This window comes from Bufo gargarizans, chromosome 5 (assembly GCF_014858855.1).
Source record: "Bufo gargarizans isolate SCDJY-AF-19 chromosome 5, ASM1485885v1, whole genome shotgun sequence".
Taxonomy (NCBI): domain Eukaryota; kingdom Metazoa; phylum Chordata; class Amphibia; order Anura; family Bufonidae; genus Bufo; species Bufo gargarizans.
Window position 1 is genome coordinate 14580573 of NC_058084.1, and position 22331 is coordinate 14602903.

Here is a 22331-nt window from a genome sequence, read left to right on the forward strand (position 1 = left end):
CTCTCTTTGCATTTCTAATCCTCACCACTCTCAACCTCTGCTAGCTGTCAGTGAATAGCAACATTATTTCCCTTTCTACAGGCGTCTGACCCAGTCTTGCTCATACAGCTGCAGTTTGTTACTACTGTCCGTTACCATGGAGACAGAGCGGCCTGCACAGGAGCTGCATACACAAAACAATCGTTTTTTTTGAGAATTGCTTCATTTCTGATGCACTGTGAGGCGGACGCGCGGCGCTCCAGCTGCCGGTCTTCATGCTCCTCCGTTTACTTGCTTTCACCCTGAACCCTGTGAAATATGAAGTGCAATCCAGGAGAAATGTGCTTTGGCTGCAGCAGTGACAAGATCGCAGCTCTGAGGCTGGAGAATCTTACTCTGGGATGGGAAGGAGAAGACAAGGGGGGGGGGGGGGGGGGGTGGAATTCAGCCGCTGTCGTCTTATCTAAACCTTGGATTACTCCGGCTTTCCTTTCATGGACTTCCAACCACAGGCATCCGAGCGTTCCTCACCCCGGGGAGCAGGAGGTCGAGCGTTCCCTGGGATGAGAAAGGAATCCAGAGCAGAGCTAAATATTTGTCGGTCCCCGTCCATGAGACGTCTGCACTTCCTACATATCTGCTCCTCGGAAAGCTGGGTGGCAGGTGGAGCTTGCAATATTCTAACGCCCAGCTCCCCAGCTACCAGTCTTCTGCCCTGTACAAGAGTCATCATCCGTCTCTCGGAAAGCTGGATGACCAGTTGGATTTTTATTTTCGTGCCCCACAAGACGCGCTCTCCGTCTTTCCCAGACTCCTGAATGCCAATGTTATTTCCGTCTGCACACAAGACACTCCAACTCCTAGGCCTCAAATATGCTTTTCAGGAATCTGGGAGAGCTGAGGCCTCGCGCACTCCGCATCCCCAACCTCCATACTGCTGCAGACTTGCTGGGACTCTAGGAAAGCTGGATTTTCAGCACGGCCTTGCACAAGAACTGTCGCCCATCTTTCCCACACTCCAGAAGTGCAACGTGGCCTGCCTGTGCACCAAACCTCCCCAACTCCCATAACGCTGCAGGTTGCTATTCGGGACTCTAGGAAAGCTGGGTGAGAGGTGGGACGCTCCATGGGTGAAGCTGGGTGACCGGTTCCATCTTTATGACTGTCACCCATCTTTCCAACACTCCAGAAAGGCAGTGGCCTCCTCATGCACTCGCCCCACCATCAAATCCCCTATTGCTGCAGACTTGCTGGGAGTTTAGGAAAGCTGGGTGAAAAGTGGAATTCTCATAACAGCCTTGCAGAACTGCCACCCATCTTTCCCACGCTCATTAGCCATCCCCATACCGCTGTAGATCTGCCGTTTGGGACTGTAGGAAAGCTGGGTGAGCAGTTCCGTTTTCATGACAGCCCTGCTCCAGACTGGACACCCGTCTTTCCCACGCTCCCATCGACACCCACACGACCACCTGGTGAAGCTGGGTGACAGGCTGGATTTTCATACGGTTGAGTTACCCATCTTTCCCGCACTCCTGATGGGCGATGTGTCTGCAGATTTGTTGGCAGAAGCAGTAACCCAGGTCCTATTATTTTGTATTTAAAGGAGAAACGTCCTAAAATTGCAGACCCAGCGCTGCGCAGCAATAGACGTGTGGTGGAAGCGGCTGCGCTGACTGATTGCGACACTTACAGTTTCTACGGCAACAGATCCATTCACTTAGAAGATGAATTTTTTTTAAATGCAGCAAATTTTCTCTGGATCCGCGCCGTTGACGAGCATTCCTGGCGACCACAACTCTCGTAAATAGGAAGAGAGCGCCCCCTGTTATCTGCAGAGCATCGCCCCTTCCCCTAATCCCTGCACGAGTCTTTGCAGAATCTCTGCTCCTCACATGAGCTCAGATATCAGAGGCGTCTAGAACCTCGCACCTCCAACACAAAGGAAAAAATACAAGTCACCACCCAAAAAACCACATAGCAACACCTTCAGCCCCCACACAGATGAAGCTGAGCCGAAGGCATTAATAGCGGTTGTCTGACAACCCTTCCTTTCCAAGAACTCTGCTTGCTATCAACTAACGGAAGCAGATCTCAAACTTCTCTCATTACAATTACATCCGGACAATCGGCAGCATCTCTCCTGGCCTGATCGTTTGCTACAATGTATCGGTGCACGTAGAAATGTACCAGTCCAGATTCACAGAGACAATTTTACCAAACCCTCAGATGTATCCGGTCAGGACTGGCTTCCAGCCTCTGCATGTAAACAAGATCGCTCACATTCACTGACAGCCAGCAGAGATCAGGAAAACAGTAAAGAACTGACACAAAAAAAATATATAAATAAATTGAGAAGTTGCAGAACTTTTCTTTACACTTTCAGCCTACAGATGTCAACAGCACCGTTCCGCATTCACTGACATCAAGCAGAGATCTTGAGAACACTGAGAAATTATAACAAGTGCACCAGAAATTTTGTGGGAGCCACATCGATCCGTACACATGCTGCGAGGACGCGGACACTTACCGGACACTGTATGCTCCCGTCTACGTGCTCTATGCTTCCTCGGGAAAGCCGGACATCAGGCTTCTAAAGGAAAATAAAAAAAACAATACCTAAAAATCATTAAAAAAAACAGCTAAATTCAAAAGCAGAAAAAAAAAATTCCACTGCTCCGTAAGAAAAACAAGCGAACTGTTCCCCGGAGGCATTAACCCCTACCATTCTGCCCACACAGCACTTGAAGACTTGCATGGCGAGCGGAGGATCTGCTTCTGGAGACGGCAGACGAGCGGCAGCATTAATCCCAGTTTCCTGCGGGAGGAAGGCTGCTGTGCTCTCGTCTTGGCTGCAGCCGCCGGACTGGAAGCGGGGCCAATTACTCAATGGTTTTAGCATTGCATAAGGAGGGAGGATATGATACAGGAAGAGCGAGGGGAGCAGCGGCTGCACAGATCATCATCCGGGGCCCGCCGTGCCCGGGGTGACAGGAGAGGGTCCGTACATTGGGGCGATGCGTGCTTCATGCTTCCTGAGACGTGAGTCACCCCCCCCTCAGAGACACGACATGTCAACAGGTAGAGGCATTTACTGGGAGGTGATGTCTGCCGCCCCCTGCCCACAGGAATGCACCAGCTCACAGATATGGCGCTCTACGGCACCTGCACTAGGCCGCCTAGTAATAGATGCCATTTAAAGGGGCAGTAAGCACCTGCGCGGCCGCCTAGTAATAGGTGCCATTTAAAGGGGCAGTAAGCACCTGCGCGGCCACCTAGTAATAGGTGCCATTTAAAGGGGCAGTAACCACCTGCGCGGCCGCCTAGTAATAGGTGCCATTTAAAGGGGCAGTAATCACCTGCGCGGCCGCCTAGTAATAGGTGCCATTTAAAGGGGCAGTAACCACCGGCTCAGTCCGTGACCTTTCACACCTTAGATTTCGCAGCTGACATGAGGTTTCGGCCATCACCTCCTCCCCCGCTGGGTCTCCCTGCACCTTTAGCATAACAAGTTGGTGGAAACATTTGTTACAAGGTGCGAACGTTACAAAATGGGGCAAATTCACAAAAACGACAATCGTGGCGTAACATACATAACGCAACGTGTGGGGCAGATTAGACATGTCTCTCCTCTGCCTCCTCGTGGCTAAGGCACACACCCTACAGACTCTACAGCTTGTTACATATACATTTAAAATTTTCAGGATCTATGCTAGCTGTCAGTGAATGGATATATTCTGACAAACCTTGTCTTTGCCTAATCCCACCTTAAGTTAGTTGGGAAAGAGACCTCTAACGAACTTGAAGAGACCCGCAGCTGTGTGAAGAGATGATCAAAACTGGGATTCAGTGACAGCAAGCAGAGATCTTGGAGGGCGAAGAATAAACAGAGTATGTAGGAAAGGTGTAGAACTTTTAAGTACTTGGCGACCACTGTGCTGCGTTTCAAGGGCAGCCGCTCGAGGGTCGTCTGCCACCTTTTATGTCAGCGCTTCTGAAGACGGCGGCGGCGCTGTGCGTGCAGCAATCCAGATGTGCAGACTAACAGCCTCAGGCATGGAGGAACTGAACGGTAACACATACAGCTGGTCTCCGATTGTTAAAGGGGTTTTCTAGGTTCCTAATATTGATAACATATCCTCAGGACAGGCCATTAATATCCGATCAGTGGGGCTCTGACACCCCGCACCCCCCTGATCAACTGTTCCCTGCAGCCTCTGGCATCAGAATTAGCACTGTGAATGGAACAGGAAGCACAGCGCCGTTCACAGGGTAGTGGCTGTACAGGGTTACTGCAGCTCAGCTCATTTAATTATAAGGGAGCTGAGCTGCAGTACCCAGCACGGCCACTACACTTCCTGTTCCATTCACAGTGCTAGCAGCAGGTTTGGACTCCGCAGGCAAAAGCTCGTCGGTGGGGGTGCAGGGGATCTGACCCCCCACCGATCAGAGATTGATGACCTAGTATACATACACACTTTGTTTTCAATTCACCATCAATAAAATGCATATTTGAGCCTGCTGGAAACAGCAAATTAAGGGTCCATTCACACGACCACATGAATGGGTCCGCATCTGTTCCGCAATTTTGCGGAATGGGTGCGGACCAATTCATTTCAATGCAGCTGCATAAAATGCGGATCCATAGTTTGGTTCCTCAGCCCCGCAAAAATATAGAGCACGTCCCATTCTTGTCCGCAATCGCAGACAAGAATAGGCATTTTCTACATAGCGCCGGCCACACAATGCGGAACGCCCACGGCTGGTATCCTTGTTTTTCAGATCTGCAATTTGCGGTAGTGTGAATGTAGCCCAACTATTATTAATTTGGTATGTTTAATGCATGGTGAACAGAAAAAAAAAAAAGAAAAAAAAAAATGGGTCCATTAACTAAAATTCTAAGAATGAATTTATCAATAACTTCAGTATTTCAAATATTACCAAAATACAAACGTCAACAGTATAAAAAAAATATACCGGTATATCATAACAGATTATATTCTGCAAAAGCAATACCTGTTCAAAAAGCCAATGCCTGCTTGGTATAAAAAAATAAAAATAAAAAAATAAATTGAAGGGGCTGTTCACATCCTTTGATATATTTCAAATCTATATATATATAAAAAACAAAAAAGTCTAAAAAGAAAGAAAGGTTTCACAAAAACTGATATTTTGTCAAAAAGTTAAGTGTGAGCACAGAATTACCGCACAGTAAACAAAAAACTGGAAAAACGGAAGTGCGTCTTATAAAGCAAATACTAGCGAGCGCTTCCCATTATGGAAGCGCTGAATAGTAAGCAGTAGGCACGGGGAGCGGTGAGTGAGGCACTGCTAGAGCTTGCTGTACTCACCGCTCCCCGTCTTCTCCAGGCCGCAGCGCACTGTCCTGACTGCGTATAGCGCGGGCCCAGAGAAGACCAGGAAGAGGTGACTGCAGGAGAGAGCGCCGGACCTGCACAGTAGGAGAGGTGACTGCAGGAGAGAGCGCCGGACCTGCACAGTAGGAGAGGTGACTGCAGGAGAGAGCGCCGGACCTGCACAGTAGGAGAGGCGACTGCAGGAGAGAGCGCCGGACCTGCACAGTAGGATAGGCGACTGCAGGAGAGAGCGCCGGACCTGCACAGTAGGAGAGGCGACTGCAGGAGAGAGCGCCGGACCTGCACAGTAGGAGAGGTGACTGCAGGAGAGAGCGCCGGACCTGCACAGTAGGAGAGGTGACTGCAGGAGAGAGCGCCGGACCTGCACAGTAGGAGAGGTGACTGCAGGAGAGAGCGCCGGACCTGCACAGTAGGAGAGGTGACTGCAGGAGAGAGCGCCAGACCTGCACAGTAGGAGAGGTGACTGCAGGAGAGAGCGCCGGACCTGCACAGTAGGAGAGGTAAGTTCATTTTTTTATCTCATCTCTGGGGGCCTGATCTGAGGTCTGACCTAGGAGCGTTTTATTAAGTATGTGCCCAAAACTGCGCCATTAAAAAACACAAAATACTACTTTACACACAAAAAAAAACAAAAAAAACACAACCGTTCTGTTATAACGAGTGTTTGGATGGAGCTTCCCATTTTGATTTATGAATATCTGACATATGATACAGAATCTGAATGACTGAAGAACATGTATAATTACCAGGAACCGCTCCTCTTTCTCCAGCCAGCGCTGATCTTCCTCCATCTCCTGCTGTTGTCTTATTAGATGTTCCTCCATTAAATGTGTAGGTAGAACCTGCCCCAAACACCTCATGTCCAGGGGCCCCGAGTCCTGTGTGCAGAGGTCACACAGTAACATACTGAATACCGGATCATCCTCCGCACAATGACACAAAAACCCCTCAGTGACCACTAATGCGCCTTATTACTGACGTTAACGAAGTTTTCTTTTAGCTAAACAGCTGCTTTATTCAATCATTACATGTACCCAAAATGGTGGATTAAAAACTATAACTTGTCCTGCAAAAAATAAGACCATGAAAAAACAAAAGTTATAGCTCTTGGAATGCAATATATATATATTTTTTTAAATGTGTGCGGTCACTAAGGGGTTAAGTCCTTAAAGGGGTTGTCTTACTTCAGCAAATGGCATTCACCATGTAGAGAAAGTTAATACAAGGCACTTACTAATGTATTGTGATTCTCCATATTGCTCCCCTTGCTGGCTGGATTCATTTATTTCATCACATTATACACTGCCAGTTTCCAGGGTTATGACCACCCTGCAATCCATCAGTGGTGGTCGTGCTTGCACATTATAGGAAAAAGCACCAGCCTCTCTGGTGGCCACAATCGCGCGTAGGCCGACGCTTTTTCCTATAGTGTGCAAGCACGACCACCGCTGCTACATTGCAGGGTGGTCAGAACCCCTGGAAACTAGCAGTGTATAAAGTGATGGAAAAATGAATCAACTTGCACTTTTTAGTAGCACCATTTAACCTACCACAGCTTGTACTGGGGAAAAACACGAAAAAATTGGGTGAAATAAAAAAATAAAATAAAAATAAAAGCAATAGTTTTGTTTTTGAAGAGTTCACTATGTGCTAAAAACGACGCGAGGAGATGATTCTGCGGGTCAGTATGATTACTGCGATACCAAATTAATAAAGTTTCTGTTATAAAAAACTGTTAAACTGTTAATAAAAAACTTTTTTTCGCATTGTCACATTTTGACAGCCATTGCTTTCTTATTTTTCTGTCGGCAGCTCTGTGTGAGGGCTCATTTTTTGGAGCGCGAGATGTAATTTTTATTGCCAGTTATTTTTGACTTTTTGATCACTTTTTATTACATTTTTTTTTGTTGCAGGGGCGAATGTGCCCAAAAAAAAATATATTAGATTCTTTATTTTTACGGCTTTTAGATTTAATTATTTCACACATTTTTCGGATGTGGCGACACCAATGATGCTCATTTTATACTGTTTGTTTTAAAATTGGAAAAAGGGGGCGAATTGAATTTTTAATATAGATATTTTTTTTAAATAGGCTTCCTGTTAAGTCCTGACGCAGGCAGCTCACTATGATGGGCCTGGGAGCCTTCACAAGGCCGTAGGCTGCCATAGCAACCGTATGGGGCCCCAAAATTTTGCGGCGAGGGCTCAGATCAGAGGGAGCCCCCTCCATCAGTCTAACCACACAGATGCCGTAGTTGCTATTGACAGCAGCACCTTAGAGGGTAAATGATCAGGATCGGAGACATTACCGATCCCTGGCAGTCACTGTGCATTACACAGCCGGCACCTGCCGCACGCTAATACGCTCCATATGGGACGCTCAATATCATGGAAGTGGATACCAGACAACCAGTCACATATCTGTGTGGTCATCCATTAGGGGCGGTGCTGTGACAACCTTTCCTTCACTCTCATTGGAGGAAATATTATTGCATTATCAAACCAGCAGATAATCAGCCGAGGCGCGGAGAGGTGTAGTTATTTTCCGTACCTCCAGATTAGCCTGCCACATGTTGATGTCTTGCGTCCGATGGTTCCAGGAGTCGTGATGGTCTAAGACGGCGGCCTGGCCGGGGTAAATATTTCCAGCCATGGATGGGATTCTGTGGGTGACGGGATAACCAGAAACCTACGGAGAGAGGACAATCATGGGGTCGCACTCCTCAGACCAGTGGCTCTACGGCTGCAGCAAAACTACCACTCCTAGCATGCTGGAGGCCATGGCACCGAACTACAATTTTTTAAATCATTTGCTTTACTTAGCTAGAGGAAAGTGACATCATCTACTCTAGTCACACCCAAAGCTGCGATTTACTCTATCCAATACCTCCTAGCAAATTCAGGATTTATAGAGCCTGTGATCTGCTGCGCTGCATTATGGGAGATGCAGGGTTGTAGTATAGACGTGGAGAACTATGGCTGGTGCTTTGGATGTGACTAGAGCTCATTTATCATAATGTATAGGCAGGTTTACTACTCCACAGGATGATGCAGCTGCCGTTAACCCTCTAGGTGCCTGCACTTGTGAGTTTCCCCCTTACATAACCAGGCAGCTCCCCTCCCCCCATCAGCCGCACACGCAGAGGATCCTCTTTCGTGTTTTTACGCGTGTTTCGACTCGCCCGATCTGCTAATAGGGTCTAACCTACATACCTCAATGTACGCTGCAATCCCAGTTCCCATTAGTAAACACTTCCAAGCTGTGACCTAAAATGATGCACCCTGAACTCTGCTGGAACGTGGCGACGAGGTGTTAAAGGGGAAGGACGACATAGCAGCTGTCAACGCATGCTGAGGGTTGTAGTTTCTCAACAGATGGATGTTGCAAACCACTGCCTTCTGTTGTGCAGCTAGGAATTGCCTAACAAACCAGGGATGGCCAACCTGCGGCTCTCCAGCTGTTGTAAAACTACAACTCCCATCATGCCCTGCTGTAGGCAGTGTGGGCATGCTGGAGGGCCGCAGGTTGACCATCCCTGCTCTAAACCTACGCTCGCTTCAGAAGTGGGTAGGTTTGGGGGAGAGGCGCAGCGGGGAGCCGCCCCATACCTCTTCTGTGTTCAGTCGTATTTCAGGAGTAATTTCTGAGAAATAGCGCCACCACAAGGCACGGCAACCCATTATCTTACTGCATCAGGAACACCGGGATCTCAGCCGTCATGTGGGGACTTCCGAGGAAGTTAAAGGGGCCCTCCGGTTCAAGAAGAAGAATTCACATAACCTGCGGAATGAACACTTACCTCCGTTTCATCTTTGTAACTGCAGATCCGCCAGTTCCCGGGCTCCTCTTCTGTCATCCAAGATGGCCGCACAGCTGCTCAGACCCAAACCACCTCCTACTGGTCCAGCCCTGATCACATGGACAATACAAGGGCAGGAGGGAGCGTCTCCGACTACCAAATGTACGGTGTGCGTCTGAGAAGCCGTGTGGCCTCCTCGAGGAGCCAAGAAATGGGTAGATCTGCGTCTCAAAAGGTGAAAAATGTTCTGTTCTTTCCGCAGGAACAATATTATTTTCTCGAGAACTGGACGGTCAGCTTTAAGGTCTACAATATGTCTGCCTGTCCGTGGCCTCCTTGTAGCAGCACCTACGAGACCATCTACCCATACAGGTAAATAATATAATATCATCCTATCCGATGATCTGGCAATGTAATTGTCTTTACCCCAGAAATAGCGCCTCTCTCGACTACAGGCCGTGCCTGGTACTGAAGCTCATGTAAAACAATTGTGAAGTTTTTAACAAATCCCCTAATCCGTAGGTTCAGACTGTAGGGTCCGCCACAGACCCCGAGAAGGGGAGGGGGTCCTGTTCCCCTGTATGAGTGGAATGGCCGGTCACGCATGGGCGCTGCAATCATTCTCTACGGGAGTGCCAGAAATAACCGAGCACCGTACTCGTAACGGAGCGTGACCTGCCGAGGGAAGAGCCCTTTCAGTTCCAGTCCTTATACAGAGCCACGGATAAAGAACAGGACGTGCGCTATGCGTTACCTGGTAGTGGTTCGGCTGCACCATGTGCTGGGGACTGGGGAAGAAGCCTTCGCTGGACCTTGGGCTCGGATATCCGGGTCTGCTGGGCTGCAATCCAAGAACAGAGGAGAAATGAGCAGCTGCCGCCAATGACGCCCCGAGCAGAGGGCGCCGGGACAGGTGCACAGACCACAGAGATGACCCTCCGACCTCTACAACGGATTCATGTCAATAAACGCCTCCCCTCCTCCATCGTGAGAACAAGACCCCTACACAGAACGACAAGGGCCGCAGCACTGAATGCCCATTTATAGGGGGCGACCGATGGCACGAGGACGCGCGTTTCTATTTTCATAACCCCTGGATTAATGGGGGGGGGGGGGGGAATCAGGAGCCTCATCAGAGCGGTTATAAGGAGCGCCTCTCGCTCTGGAGGATCCGTCATGTCTTGCATTACACACACAACCCGCTGGTCTGAAGGAGCACCAGGTAATGCATCATCCCACCTGTGGTGGCGCTGCAGGGAAAGTCAACGCTGATAACAGCTTTATAATCTGTCTATTATCAAGAGACCCTTCTATCGAAGCGGAGAACCCCTTTAAACCTCTGACCTTGCTGATCAAGGACTCTGCCTTTCTATTTATAGGGTTAAAAAGGTGCCGCTTATCACTTAGCCGCTGATCCGTTATCCATGTCCAACGCACATGGCTGGAAGGTGGCACTAAAATACACCGAAGGCCCGATAGCGGAGATTCCACATAAAGCTCTATGCACACAGTACGATGAAGCCGAGGCCTGGCACCTTGAGGCCCCCGCCCGTATTTCATGCCCGCTCCCTCCCTGTATCCTTATTTTTATATCGACATAAAACTTTAATGCTCTTGTTATTTTTCCTGCACCGACGAGTCTCACAAAGCTGTAACTGCCCCGACATCAGGACAGCGGCTTCCTGAGAGGAAACTCTGCAGCCGATAGAAGACTATGAATAAATACAACGTCCGAGACGTCTTGGCTCAGATCTGAGAAGCCACACATCCAATAGCAATTTCCTTTGATAACTCAAACCTAAAATTCACTGACAGCAAGCAGAGAATTTGTATATGGTGAGGAAACCCCAAAATCCACGAGTCTGGACAAAATGAATAGCGCCGGGCGCACTGAATGCGTTTGGACTACAGAGCGGGGTCACGGCTCCATCCGTAGTGTAGCGGCTGGAGCTGGTGACCATTCACTGCAGTCACCAGGTCCGTCCAATACACAATGGATGAAGAGGTGTAGTACCCGGGAGGATAGGCTATCCATAGTACAATCCTGGACAACCCCTTTAAGAGAACATTCTGGTTTCAGTAATTCTTTGTATAATGAAAACCTATTCCATTTTTTTTAATATCAATTTTTTGCGATTCATTTTAAAAGATCTCTGCTTGCTGTCATTCAGTAGGAGACTTTGTAGATTATGAAACAGATTCCTGGACGCGAGAGGTGCACGGCTCGTTACATGACACAGCCCTGATTACTGCACTGTAATGTGAATGTTTAAATATAACATTACTATTCAATGACAGCAAGCAGAGAAAAAAAAAATGAAGAATTGTTACAGTAAAGAATATAGAAACAAATGTAAAATTGTATATTGCATGGTATAGTACAACCGCACGTTAAATGGGGGAGGGTCAGCAGCAGCGTCTGAGTTGATAAGCAGCGGCATATATGCTATGGGCACCGCTGATCGACAGGACTTAAGTGTCTTATTTTCCAGAGACTGAAGCCAGCAACCCCCCCCCCCCCCCCCCCAATACCAGGACAGTGGCCACAAAAACATTTGGGGTCTAAATCTCCAGAAACTAATGAATAAGAGGGGGGGGGCAAACAACATTAGTAATTGCTCTCCCACTGCTGAACATACATATAAAAGTCGATATACAGAAAAAAAAAATATATGCCCCCCGATAAGTGACTGACCTTTGGTGGAGCCTCATCAGAGCCCCCTGAATCCCACGACACGGTCACCTGCCTCCTGGACTCCATCCTCATCCGCTCTTCCTGCTGCAGTTTTTCCTCCTCTAGTATCGTACTGAAAAAAAACCAAAAAAAAAAAAAACAGAGATGAGGGTGAAGCCGGGCAGCGGGACATCAGAGGAGGACGTATGGCGGGGGAATGTCAGCTGTCACAGCAGAGGAAGCCCCCTCCCCCTCCCAGGGATTAATGCAAGGACTATTTTGTGCAAGACAAGAATATTACAAAAACAGGAATGTGAGAAGTATGGCGTTATAGCGGGCGCAGCCGAAGAGTCGGCCGCGGGGGCGCAGCCGAAGAGTCGGCCGCGGGGGCGCAGCCGAAGAGTCGGCCGCGGGGGCGCAGCCGAAGAGTCGGCCGCGGGGGCGCAGCCGAAGAGTCGGCCGCGTAGAAGAAAAACCACAGGTGCAGCAGGAGACTCTGAGGAGAGAGTGACGACACTATAAAGCTCATTGTACTTGTCACAACAGTGTTAGCTGCAGTTTTACATAGGACTGCTGGCAGAAAACTGCACTACACAATTATAAACCATACCGGCCTCAAACAGTAAATTACCAATTTCAGCTCTGCTACATCTGTGCATGTCCAATGCAAAAATAGCGGTAACCCCGCGTCACTACTTACCCAGGCTGTGCAGAAAAAGCTAACGTGACAGTGTGCAACTGATCCCCGGCTCGCAGCTGCCGCCTCCCAGCTCTGCTATGTGGATTGTTAATGTTGGACGGGAGCCATCAGTCCAGAGACCTCAGCCTGGAATCTCTCTGGTGACTTGAAAGCTCTTGCAGGTTCTCGTCAAGGCCACCAAATCCCAGATCTGGCACTGCCTCGCCCCGTCAGGCTTTTTTTACATGACATTCTGCGGACGGGTCCAAACCCCCCCCCGCCCCCCTTCCCCTCAAGTGGATAATATTTTCCCATATTACTCATGCAGAGGAAGAGATGGCTGCAATTTCACTTCCCTTGCAGAAATGGTCACCTGCATGTCAGACGCGAGGAGAAATATTTATCTGGTGGGTGATAACACGAACACATGGCTGCTGTGCTGCGCTGAAATAACACTGCATGCTTCAGACGCTCCTGAGACTTCCTTAGTCTGGAATCACACATGCAGGTCTCCATGCAGTTTTTTTTTTTTTTTTGAGCGAAAGCCAGAAGTAGCTCCAAAAGGAATAATGGAAAGACTGATCCTTCCCACGACCTCTGCTTGCAGCGGGTGAAAAGAATATTGATTTCTATCCAGTGGCTGAAAACGTGACCTAGTAATTCTCACGGCTGAGGATCTGCTACAGTTGTATCCAGTCTACGCTCCAGGCTGACACACTGTAACGACTTCAGGATAGAGAGAAGGATACTACTGGATTAGTTCACAGAGGATTGCTTAGGCTGGATGCAGCAGTAACAAACCCTCAGCTGTGAGAATTAGTAGATCTGTGGAGGTTTTCAGCCTCTGGATGTAAATACAAGTGCGCCGTTGTACTGACAGCAAGCAGAGATCTTAAACATGGGGAGGACACTAAACAAAAAGCAAAATCGAAAGTTGCAGGTGGTCTCATCTGATAAAGGGGCAGGCGGGTTATCGGAGAGTCCGGATTATTGGGCAGAGAATGTAATGGACGACCGAGGGCCTAAAATACAACAGTCCTCTATGGTTCATCTTCTGCTTTCAAAAACTTTTCTACCCCAATATCTAAAAAATGTCTACAACGCAGCGCCAACCAGACTAGTGCAGGACCCCCTCCCCCACACAATGTAGAGCAGGGACCCCAAGCCATGGAAGAGCGCTGGCCTCCAGCTGCCGAACAACAAGAACCCGGGGCCAAGGAGTCACACGCTGACATTTTCCCAAACGCTGTATTTTTAGCTGCAGACACCACTCGTCTGACGACCGTTCTCTGGCAAAAAAGACACTGGAAAGAAACAGAAACCCGCAAGTAGCTCCGACATTCACCCGTCAGCGGGGCTGCACTTCTAATGTAAAATCAGGCACTGACCAGACCCGTGGCGGATTATCAAATGGTCAGGACGACTGTAAAACCGCCATTAGTGGCAATACACACACAAATCAATCACTAGTAATGAAATAGGGGTAAGGCACAGACACGAGGGGATGTCACTCGTCAGTGCAGTGTGGAGAGGAAATATAGTCTTCACCAATGAATACCGCCATACACTACCTCTCTATACTCCCACACCATGTTCAAATAATGCTGCTGTAATCTGCTGAATTAATACCGCCATACCAGGTTCAAGTAATGCCCCTATACTGCTGAATTAATACTGCTGTATTATGTTCAAGTAATGCTGCTATACTCTGCTTTATTAATACTGCCATGTTCAAATATTGGCCCTAATAAATACAAGCAGCCATATTCAAGTACTGCGTCTATACTCTGCTGAATTAATACCACCATGTATAAATGCAAATAATGCTGCAGTACTGTGATGAATTAATTCAGTCATAAAGTAATCAACGGCTACCTCCTTCACAGTGCTCGCCCATTATATCATACCGTTGCAAGAAAAAGTATGTGAACCCTTTGGAATGATATGGATTTCTGCACAAATTGGTCATAAAATGTGATCTGATCTTCATCTAAGTCACAACAATAGACAATCACAGTCTGCTTAACCTAATAACACACAAAGAGTTAAATGTTACCATGTTTTTATTGAACACACCATGTAAACATTCACAGTGCAGGCGGAAAAAGTATGTGAACCCTTGGATTTATTAACTGGTTGAACCTCCTTTGGCAGCAATAACTTCAACCAAACGTTTCCTGCAGTTGCAGATCAGACGCGCACAACGGTCAGGAGTAATTCTTGACCATTCCTCTTTACAGAACTGTTTCAGTTCAGCAATATTCTTGGGATGACTGGTGTGAATCGCTTTCTTGAGGTCCTGCCACAGCATCTCAATCGGGCTGAGGTCAGGACTCTGACTGGGCCACTCCAGAAGGCGGATTTTCTTCTGTTTAAGCCATTCTGTTGTTGATTTACTTCTATGCTTTGGGTCGTTGTCCTGTTGCAACACCCATCTTCTGTTGAGCTTCAGCTGGTGGACAGATGGCCTTAAGTTCTCCTGCAAAATGTCTTGATAAACTTGGGAATTCATTTTTCCTTCGATGATAGCAATCCGTCCAGGCCCTGACGCAGCAAAGCAGCCCCAAACCATGATGCCCTCACCACCATACTTCACAGTTGGGATGAGGTTTTGATGTTGGTGTGCTGTGCCTCTTTTTCTCCACACATAGTGTTGTGTGTTTCTTCCAAACAACTCAACTGTGGTTTCATCTGTCCACAGAATATTTTGCCAGTACTGCTGTGGAACATCCAGGTGCTCTTGTGCAAACTGTAAACGTGCAGCAATGTTTTTTTTGGACGGCAGTGGCTTCCTCTGTGGTATCCTCCCATGAAATCCATTCTTGTTTAGTGTTTTACGTATCATAGATTCGCTAACAGGGATGTTCGCATATGCCAGAGACTTTTGTAAGTCTTTAGCTGACACTCTAGGATTCTTCTTCACCTCATTGAGCAGTCTGCGCTGTGCTCTTGTAGTCATCTTTACAGGATGGCCACTCCTAGGGAGAGTAGCAGCAGTGCTGAACTTTCTCCATTTATAGACAATTTGTCTTACCGTGGACTGATGAACAGCAAGGCTTTTGGAGATACTTTTATAACCCTTTCCAGCTTTATGCAAGTCAACAATTCTTAATCGTAGGTCTTCTGAGAGCTCTTTTGTGCGAGGCATCATTCACATCAGGCAATGCTTCTTGTGAAAAGCAAACCCAGAACTGGTGTGTGTTTTTTATAGGGCAGGACAGCTGTAACCAACACCTCCAATCTCATCTCATTGATTGGACTCCAGTTGGCTGACACCTCACTCCAATTAGCTCTTGGAGATGTCATTAGTCTAGGGGTTCACACTTTTTCCACCTGCACTGTGAATGTTTACATGGTGTGTTCAATAAAAACATGGTAACATTTAATTCTTTGTGTGTTATTCGGTTAAGCAGACTGTGATTGTCTATTGTTGTGACTTAGATGAAGATCAGATCACATTTTATGACCTATTTGTGCAGAAATCCATATCATTCCAAAGGGTTCACATACTTTTTCTTGCAACTGTATTTAAGTAACGCTGCTATTCTCTGCCGGCCTTGTGCTTATACATTGAAGCCAACCCGAATAAGAAAAGCTGCAGTGTGAAGGCGGCACAGCAGCATAACACTGGATTTACACGTCCCATGTTTTACACTGCAGCTCTGCTTCATCAGTACACATAGCTGAGCACTGGGGAGCAGAGAAAAAAAAAAAAAGCAGCCAATCTGTGGATTCCTGTCCCACGGACCCAGCTACCCCCTCAAAATATCATAGACCCCCCCGAACAAAGTAATACATTCCATTTTGATCTGACCAATTAACAATACAAGGAAGAAAATGTTCCCTTGCAAACACGTAATAAGACGTCATGTATGGAACACAGGATTCTAATACAATCTTGGCTGCTTCCTATGAAATCCAAGACGCAGAAAGTCTCAGAAGTGTTTATCCGCGAGCGCGACGATCGGAAATAGAACAAGTGGATCTTCAGGCGGGAATCCTACAAGAGGCCTCATTCATGGACACGGGGTGAGAAGACAAGACGCTCATTGATCCCACAGAGCGGACGCGAGAAGACGAGCGCAGTCACGGGTTCCGCTTCTATTGCATTAGTCGGGCAGCGACTTTATTTTGAAAATTTGTATTTAAAGAAATCGAGAACCTTACAAGACGCCGCTGAATTATTCCTGGAAATTAAATGTACTGTCCCGATGAATATATAACCGCCCTATCCTCACATCACCTCAATAACACTGAAGGGTGACCCAGATGTAGCAGAGCCGAACCAGTCATGTAGCCAGGCGATCGGGTCACTGCCGGGTCTGGGTGGGAAGGCCTTCACTTACCCCTACGTTACCCATCGATCTGCGGAAATCTGGGGGATAAAACAAGGACCAGGTGGGAAAGAACTTATGGGACATGGCTCACCTGGTCCCGTACTGCGGGCGGTCCAGAGGTTTTGCTGGAGAGGTGCTACGGCAGGGCGCATGTCCGCACCGAGCGTTAGGAGAGGTCGCAATATCCCGCCATATGACCAACCCGCATAAGTAGAACATCTGGAGTGCGACTCTGCTTGACCTCCATCATTACTGATAAAGACTTGGGGTGTAGGATGCTGAGATCCGGGGGCTTCTCAGGGCACAATCAGAATCACGAGTGGCATTTAGGACCCTCTCAGTGGACTCTAAAATGTACATACCGTATGCGCTATCACTGAGGAGTGGGGGGGGGGGGGGGGGCTGCTGCAGCAAGAGACAGGTCTGATCTGGGGAACGGACGATCTTCAGGAAAACAGATAAAATCCAAGGAGATTAAGGGATTTAAAGAGGTATTCCCATCTGCATATTGCTAGGATGGGAGCGGGTCGCCAGAGGTGGGAGGGCTCCTATCTGTCCCATCAACGTCCCAGATGGGAATATACCCCTTTAAGGCTCCACCAGGGGTTACGTGGGAAAAATCTTCACCTGCAGCATCAGGGCATCTTGTTTAGATCTCACTTCAATATATATATATGAATACACACACTATAGTTGGGGGGGGGTCACGATCGGCGCAACACTACACCCTGCTCTGGTGATCAGAGGGATTCCCCCCCCCCCCACCCCGACCAATTAGGTTTCATCTCTGTACAATAAATAGATTGTCAGCTTTCAATTTCTTATATTTTCAAGATCACTGCTTGCTGCCAGTGAATGAGAACATTTATATTTCGTTCTTGTACAACTGAGGGTTTGCTACAATGTACTGAGCCAAGACAATCAGCTTTAAAGTCTGGACTCCAGGCTGATTTTGCCTGCACCGATACACTGTAGCAAACTATCAGGACAGGAGAGATTTGTGCTATATTTTTCTGACAGCAGACCATGAGATGGCTGCGGAGACCCAGGGGACAGGGGCCCCGATTCTGAACTCATCCTCTTTCTGATGTAAAATAAATAAATAAAGGCTGAGTTTTCCTGCAGCCACCACTAGGGGGAGTCCAGTGCAGACAGATGACTACAGCTGCAATTTCAGTCAATAGTAACTGCATCAATTCTTATGAATTGAGCTCCCCCTTGTGGTGGCCGCAGGCAGGCGGCTTTGTAATAGGGGAGAAGCTGGAGATGAATGCCAGCTGTCGGCTGCACAAACACTAAGAAATATGGCGGTCAGGATGAGAGTCGTATTTATGAAGCACCAGTTCCACTTTACTGATATAGAATTCGGATAAAGTGGCTGAGGCCAACAAGGGGTGACGACTCTTGTTTTTTTTAATAAAAATTTCGGCGTTTTACGACTACCCTCTGGATAGGTCATCTATTTGAGAAGGTCTTCTCGCAGCTTATCCTAGACCAGTGACGTCCCATTAAATCGGTCACATGGCCTAGACACAATTCAGTCCCATTCAAGGGGAATGGGGGCTGAGCTGCAATACCAAGCACAGCCACTATCCAATGTACGGCGCTGTGAGGAAGCAGCGGTGCTCACCGGAGCTTTATTGTCTGCTCAAACGGCTGATTGGTGGGGGTCCCAGGTGCTGCACCCCCACAGATCAGATACTGATGACCTATCCTGAAAACAGGTCATCAGTTTAAAAAAAAAAGTCGGATATCCCCTTTAATTAAAATGAAGAAAAAAACTGTAGCCCAACGATCAACTGCTGGAAGGGACTGTGGTGTTGGACAACCGCTACAGACTTTTCATCGTGTACCAGGCACAGCGCCACACATCGGATAGTGGCTGTGCCGGGCACTGCACGTGATGTCACAGGTCCTCGGCTGGTCCTCAGCAGTCGGACTGATCACATATTGATGCGCTATCCCATGGACATCCTTACCAACACTTGAGTTGGTATAATTGTGGCATATAAGCCCCGCCCCCGGGAACACCCCAGGCCCACCCAGAATCAGCTATTTGTGGGAGGGATTTGTATCAGCCCTGCCCATTTTCGGCCTGAGACCGTGCAAATTTTTGGGAATGGACAGGTACGAGTCTGGTCCTGCGCACACCCTGCCCGCCATCCTGAATTGTCTTTTCAGTGTCTCGGACAGCTCCATTGACCGCCGCAACACACCCAATCTAAAATAAAATTTTCACTCACTGAAAGCAAGCAGAGATCGTGGCGAGCAACAAACACTTTGGGGGAGGTTTATCAATAGTGATGTAAAGTAAAACTGTTTTAGTTGCCCGTAGCAACCAGATTCCGCCTTTCATTTTCCAAAAAATGGAATGTGAAATCGGATCGGTTGCCATTGGCGACTAAACCAGCCTTCCTTTACACCACTTCTGATAAATCTCCCTCAAAGTTTAATAGAAAGCTGCGCTGCCATCACACAATGGGAAGACTTTGTTGGAAACCCCCTTTAATTTAAAAAAAATTCCCCGTTTGTATTATTTATTTATTTTTTAAAACAGAATTTCAATCAAAAACACCAAAACTTTATTGCACGTGTCCTCATACACGGGCGGCCTCTCTTACCTTAGTTGTGTTTTGAGCTCCGTAAACCGCGGCCTCCGGCTGGGGTCGTACGCCCAGCACTTTGTCATAAGGCTATAGAGTGTAGGGGGGCAGTTGGGCGGCATGGGCAGGCGCTCGCCGTTCTCTATCCGACCAATCACGTCGTTATTCTTCACGCCCTGGAAGGGCTTCACGCCATACATTAGGATTTCCCACATGCACACGCCTAAGGAAGCAAAAACACAACCTTAGTCAGCGCTCGGCATCCACGGAAAATTCCTTTCATCCGACATTAACCGGATGGGACATGTGCCGGATTATCAGAGATCCTGGATTACTGGACGGACACCAAAAGAGGTTGCAAATCTGTCCCTCGTCCTGAGATTGCAACAATGTGTCAGCGCAGGTAAAATATATCAGAGGATTGTCTAGACCGGATGCAACTGTGACGGATACTCAGATGTGAGAAATACCAGATCTGTACGAGACGGTAAATATTTAAAGAAAAGCAAGAAAGTTGTTACAGACAGCTACATTTGCAGAGTTTGGGTGAGCAATGCTGCCTCTTCCTCAGCCAATGATGTCCCGTGACCGATGGACATGGCCAATGTGCAGCTCAGTCCCATTCAAGAGAACAGGGTTAAGCTGCAATACCAAGAACGGCCACTATACAATGTATGGCGCTGTGCTAATCGGCGGGGGGGGGGGATGGGGTCCGACCCGCAAATCAATCAGATATTGATGAACTTTCCTGAGGACTGGACAATAGTTTAAAAGGCACGTGTGAGTATTTAATACTGATGACCGATCCTCAGGACAGGACATCAGTAAGTGATCAGTGGGGATTCGACGACGACACCAACTTTTTTTTTTTTTTTTTTTTACTTCTATACATTTTCTGGTGTACAGCACTGATAAATACGTCTGTTAAAGGGGTATTCCGAGATTTTAATACTGATGACCTTTCTGCTATGTCATTAGTATCTGATCTGTGGGGGGGGGCCCGCCGATCAGCAGAGCCCCTGTGAACGCCGCGGCCTTCTCTCTGCTTTTCTTAGGCCAGTGACGACACGTTATCGGTCACGTGGCCAAGCAGCTCCTCAGCCCTACTGAAGTGAATGGGACTGAGCTACGATACCAAGCGCGGCCACTATGCAATGTACGGCGCTGAGCCTGGTGAGCACGGAGAGCGCCGCCACCTTCTCAAAAAGCTGAACAGAGGTTTGTCTCGTCTGGATACAACTGTGACTGTGAAAAAGTATGCAAGTCTTCCTGGGTGTAAATATAAAATAAAAACATTTCCATTCACTGACCGCAAGCAAAAAAATGGTAAGAAATAAGGCAAACCTTTGCACGCACTCACCAAACATCCACACGTCACTCGCGGAGGTGAAGCGCCGGAAGTTAATGGACTCTGGAGCCATCCATTTGATGGGCAGTTTACCTTTGGAAGCTGCACAAGAAAAAAAGACATTCAGTTATTAAAAAGGGGTGCGCCAAGATGTAAACCGAACCTGATCAGTGGGGGTCCGACTGCTGGAACCCCCAATGATCAGAAAACTGAGGGTCCTGTGTCACCCCACAGTGACATGAATACTGCCACTCACAACTGCTGGAGATGGCGAGCGCTGTACCCCTTCCCGACTGCCCACTGGGTATATACGTCCTCTCTGCACATGCTCCGTACTGACAGGACGTATACACACGCGCAGGCAGCGCTGGGACTAAAGCTCCTGCAATCTAGCAGACACCACGGGGACCCAGAGGAGAAGACAGGAGCCGCTTATTACCGCTTCTGCCTTCTCCAGCGCAGCAGAGCCGCTTCCTCCGTTAGTCCTGGCGGTCACATGACCGCCGGGGGTGTCTGGAGCAGGAGACCCTGATCAGCTCTGCCTGTGTGTAATGCCCCCACAGGGGGCTGTTTTCTCCTGTAACTGGGGCTCCTGTGGAGATGCCCCAGTTACAGTGGAAGGGGAGAGAAAAAATAAAAAATAAAAATGCAGTCGCGAACGGAAACCATCACACCATAGTCGCCCCGTTCAATCAAACCTACGCATGTTATATATCAAAGCGATCGGCCCAAAATAGGGAACCCATTGCAATAATTAGTTTTTGTGTCAGTTTTAACATTTAAGAAATAAAAAGCTATAATTAAAAAGAATTACTTTAATATGAATTAGCGGTTTTCCTCCAAATTAAACCTGAAAAAAGGAAAAAAAAAACCAAAAAAAAAAACCAAAAAAAAAACCATTGTAATGAAAAGCTCAAAGTGTCAAGAAAAAGTTAAGATCACTAAAGCACCACGCGCAAAAAAATATATATAAATAAATAAATAAAAAGTTGCCTGGACATTTTTTAGGCCCAGTCATGAAAGAGTTAAAATTAAAACAAAACAAAGGTCAAAGATTTTGTTCCTGTGTTTCGGGGGACTCATGCAATAAGTCCGAGCAGCCCATGGCCAGGACAGATTTTTAAGCCTCTGGATGTTGGCAACTCTGTTCCCATTCACTGACAGCAAGTAGACATCTAAAACGTTCAAAGTAAAAAGAAGCTGGAAGCCATGTTCACAGGTGGTGGAGAAGCTGCAGCCGACACTGCATGGAAATGTATGCCGCAGATTTCACCCTTTGAATCTGTGCAAAATCCACATGCAAGGTCAGCACGGACCAACGCAGACACGCAGCGGCGGAAAATCCATCTCGTCCGGCGGCACCCTTGGGTTTCCCACAGGGGAGAAATCTCTGTAAGTGACAGAACACAGCGCATTAACCCCTTACCTTTATAATACGTGCTGTCCTCCATATACCGCGAAAGACCAAAATCTCCTAACTTGACGCAGTCGGAAGACAAGACCAACACGTTCCGAGCTGCGATATCCCTGGTGAAT

General features: G+C 47.8%; 1 protein-coding gene across 12 annotated transcripts in view; it reads right to left on the reverse strand.

Annotated features, from left to right (window-relative positions):
- PTK2 (protein tyrosine kinase 2) overlaps positions 1 to 22331 on the reverse strand; it is a 451150-nt gene that overhangs the window by 15523 nt on the left and 413296 nt on the right. For 11 of the 12 annotated variants that reach the window (XM_044292786.1, XM_044292783.1, XM_044292785.1 and 8 more), the window contains 8 exons: positions 22222 to 22322; positions 20808 to 20897; positions 19466 to 19670; positions 11850 to 11961; positions 9909 to 9995; positions 7906 to 8043; positions 6101 to 6232; positions 2507 to 2569 (listed from right to left, as the gene is read on the reverse strand). In XM_044292786.1, coding sequence (XP_044148721.1) covers positions 2507 to 2569; positions 6101 to 6232; positions 7906 to 8043; positions 9909 to 9995; positions 11850 to 11961; positions 19466 to 19670; positions 20808 to 20897; positions 22222 to 22322 — 928 coding nt within the window. Of the gene's footprint in view, positions 1 to 2506; positions 2570 to 6100; positions 6233 to 7905; positions 8044 to 9908; positions 9996 to 11849; positions 11962 to 12528; positions 12671 to 19465; positions 19671 to 20807; positions 20898 to 22221; positions 22323 to 22331 lie in introns of those variants that run through there. The other variant, XM_044292789.1, reaches the window with a different exon arrangement.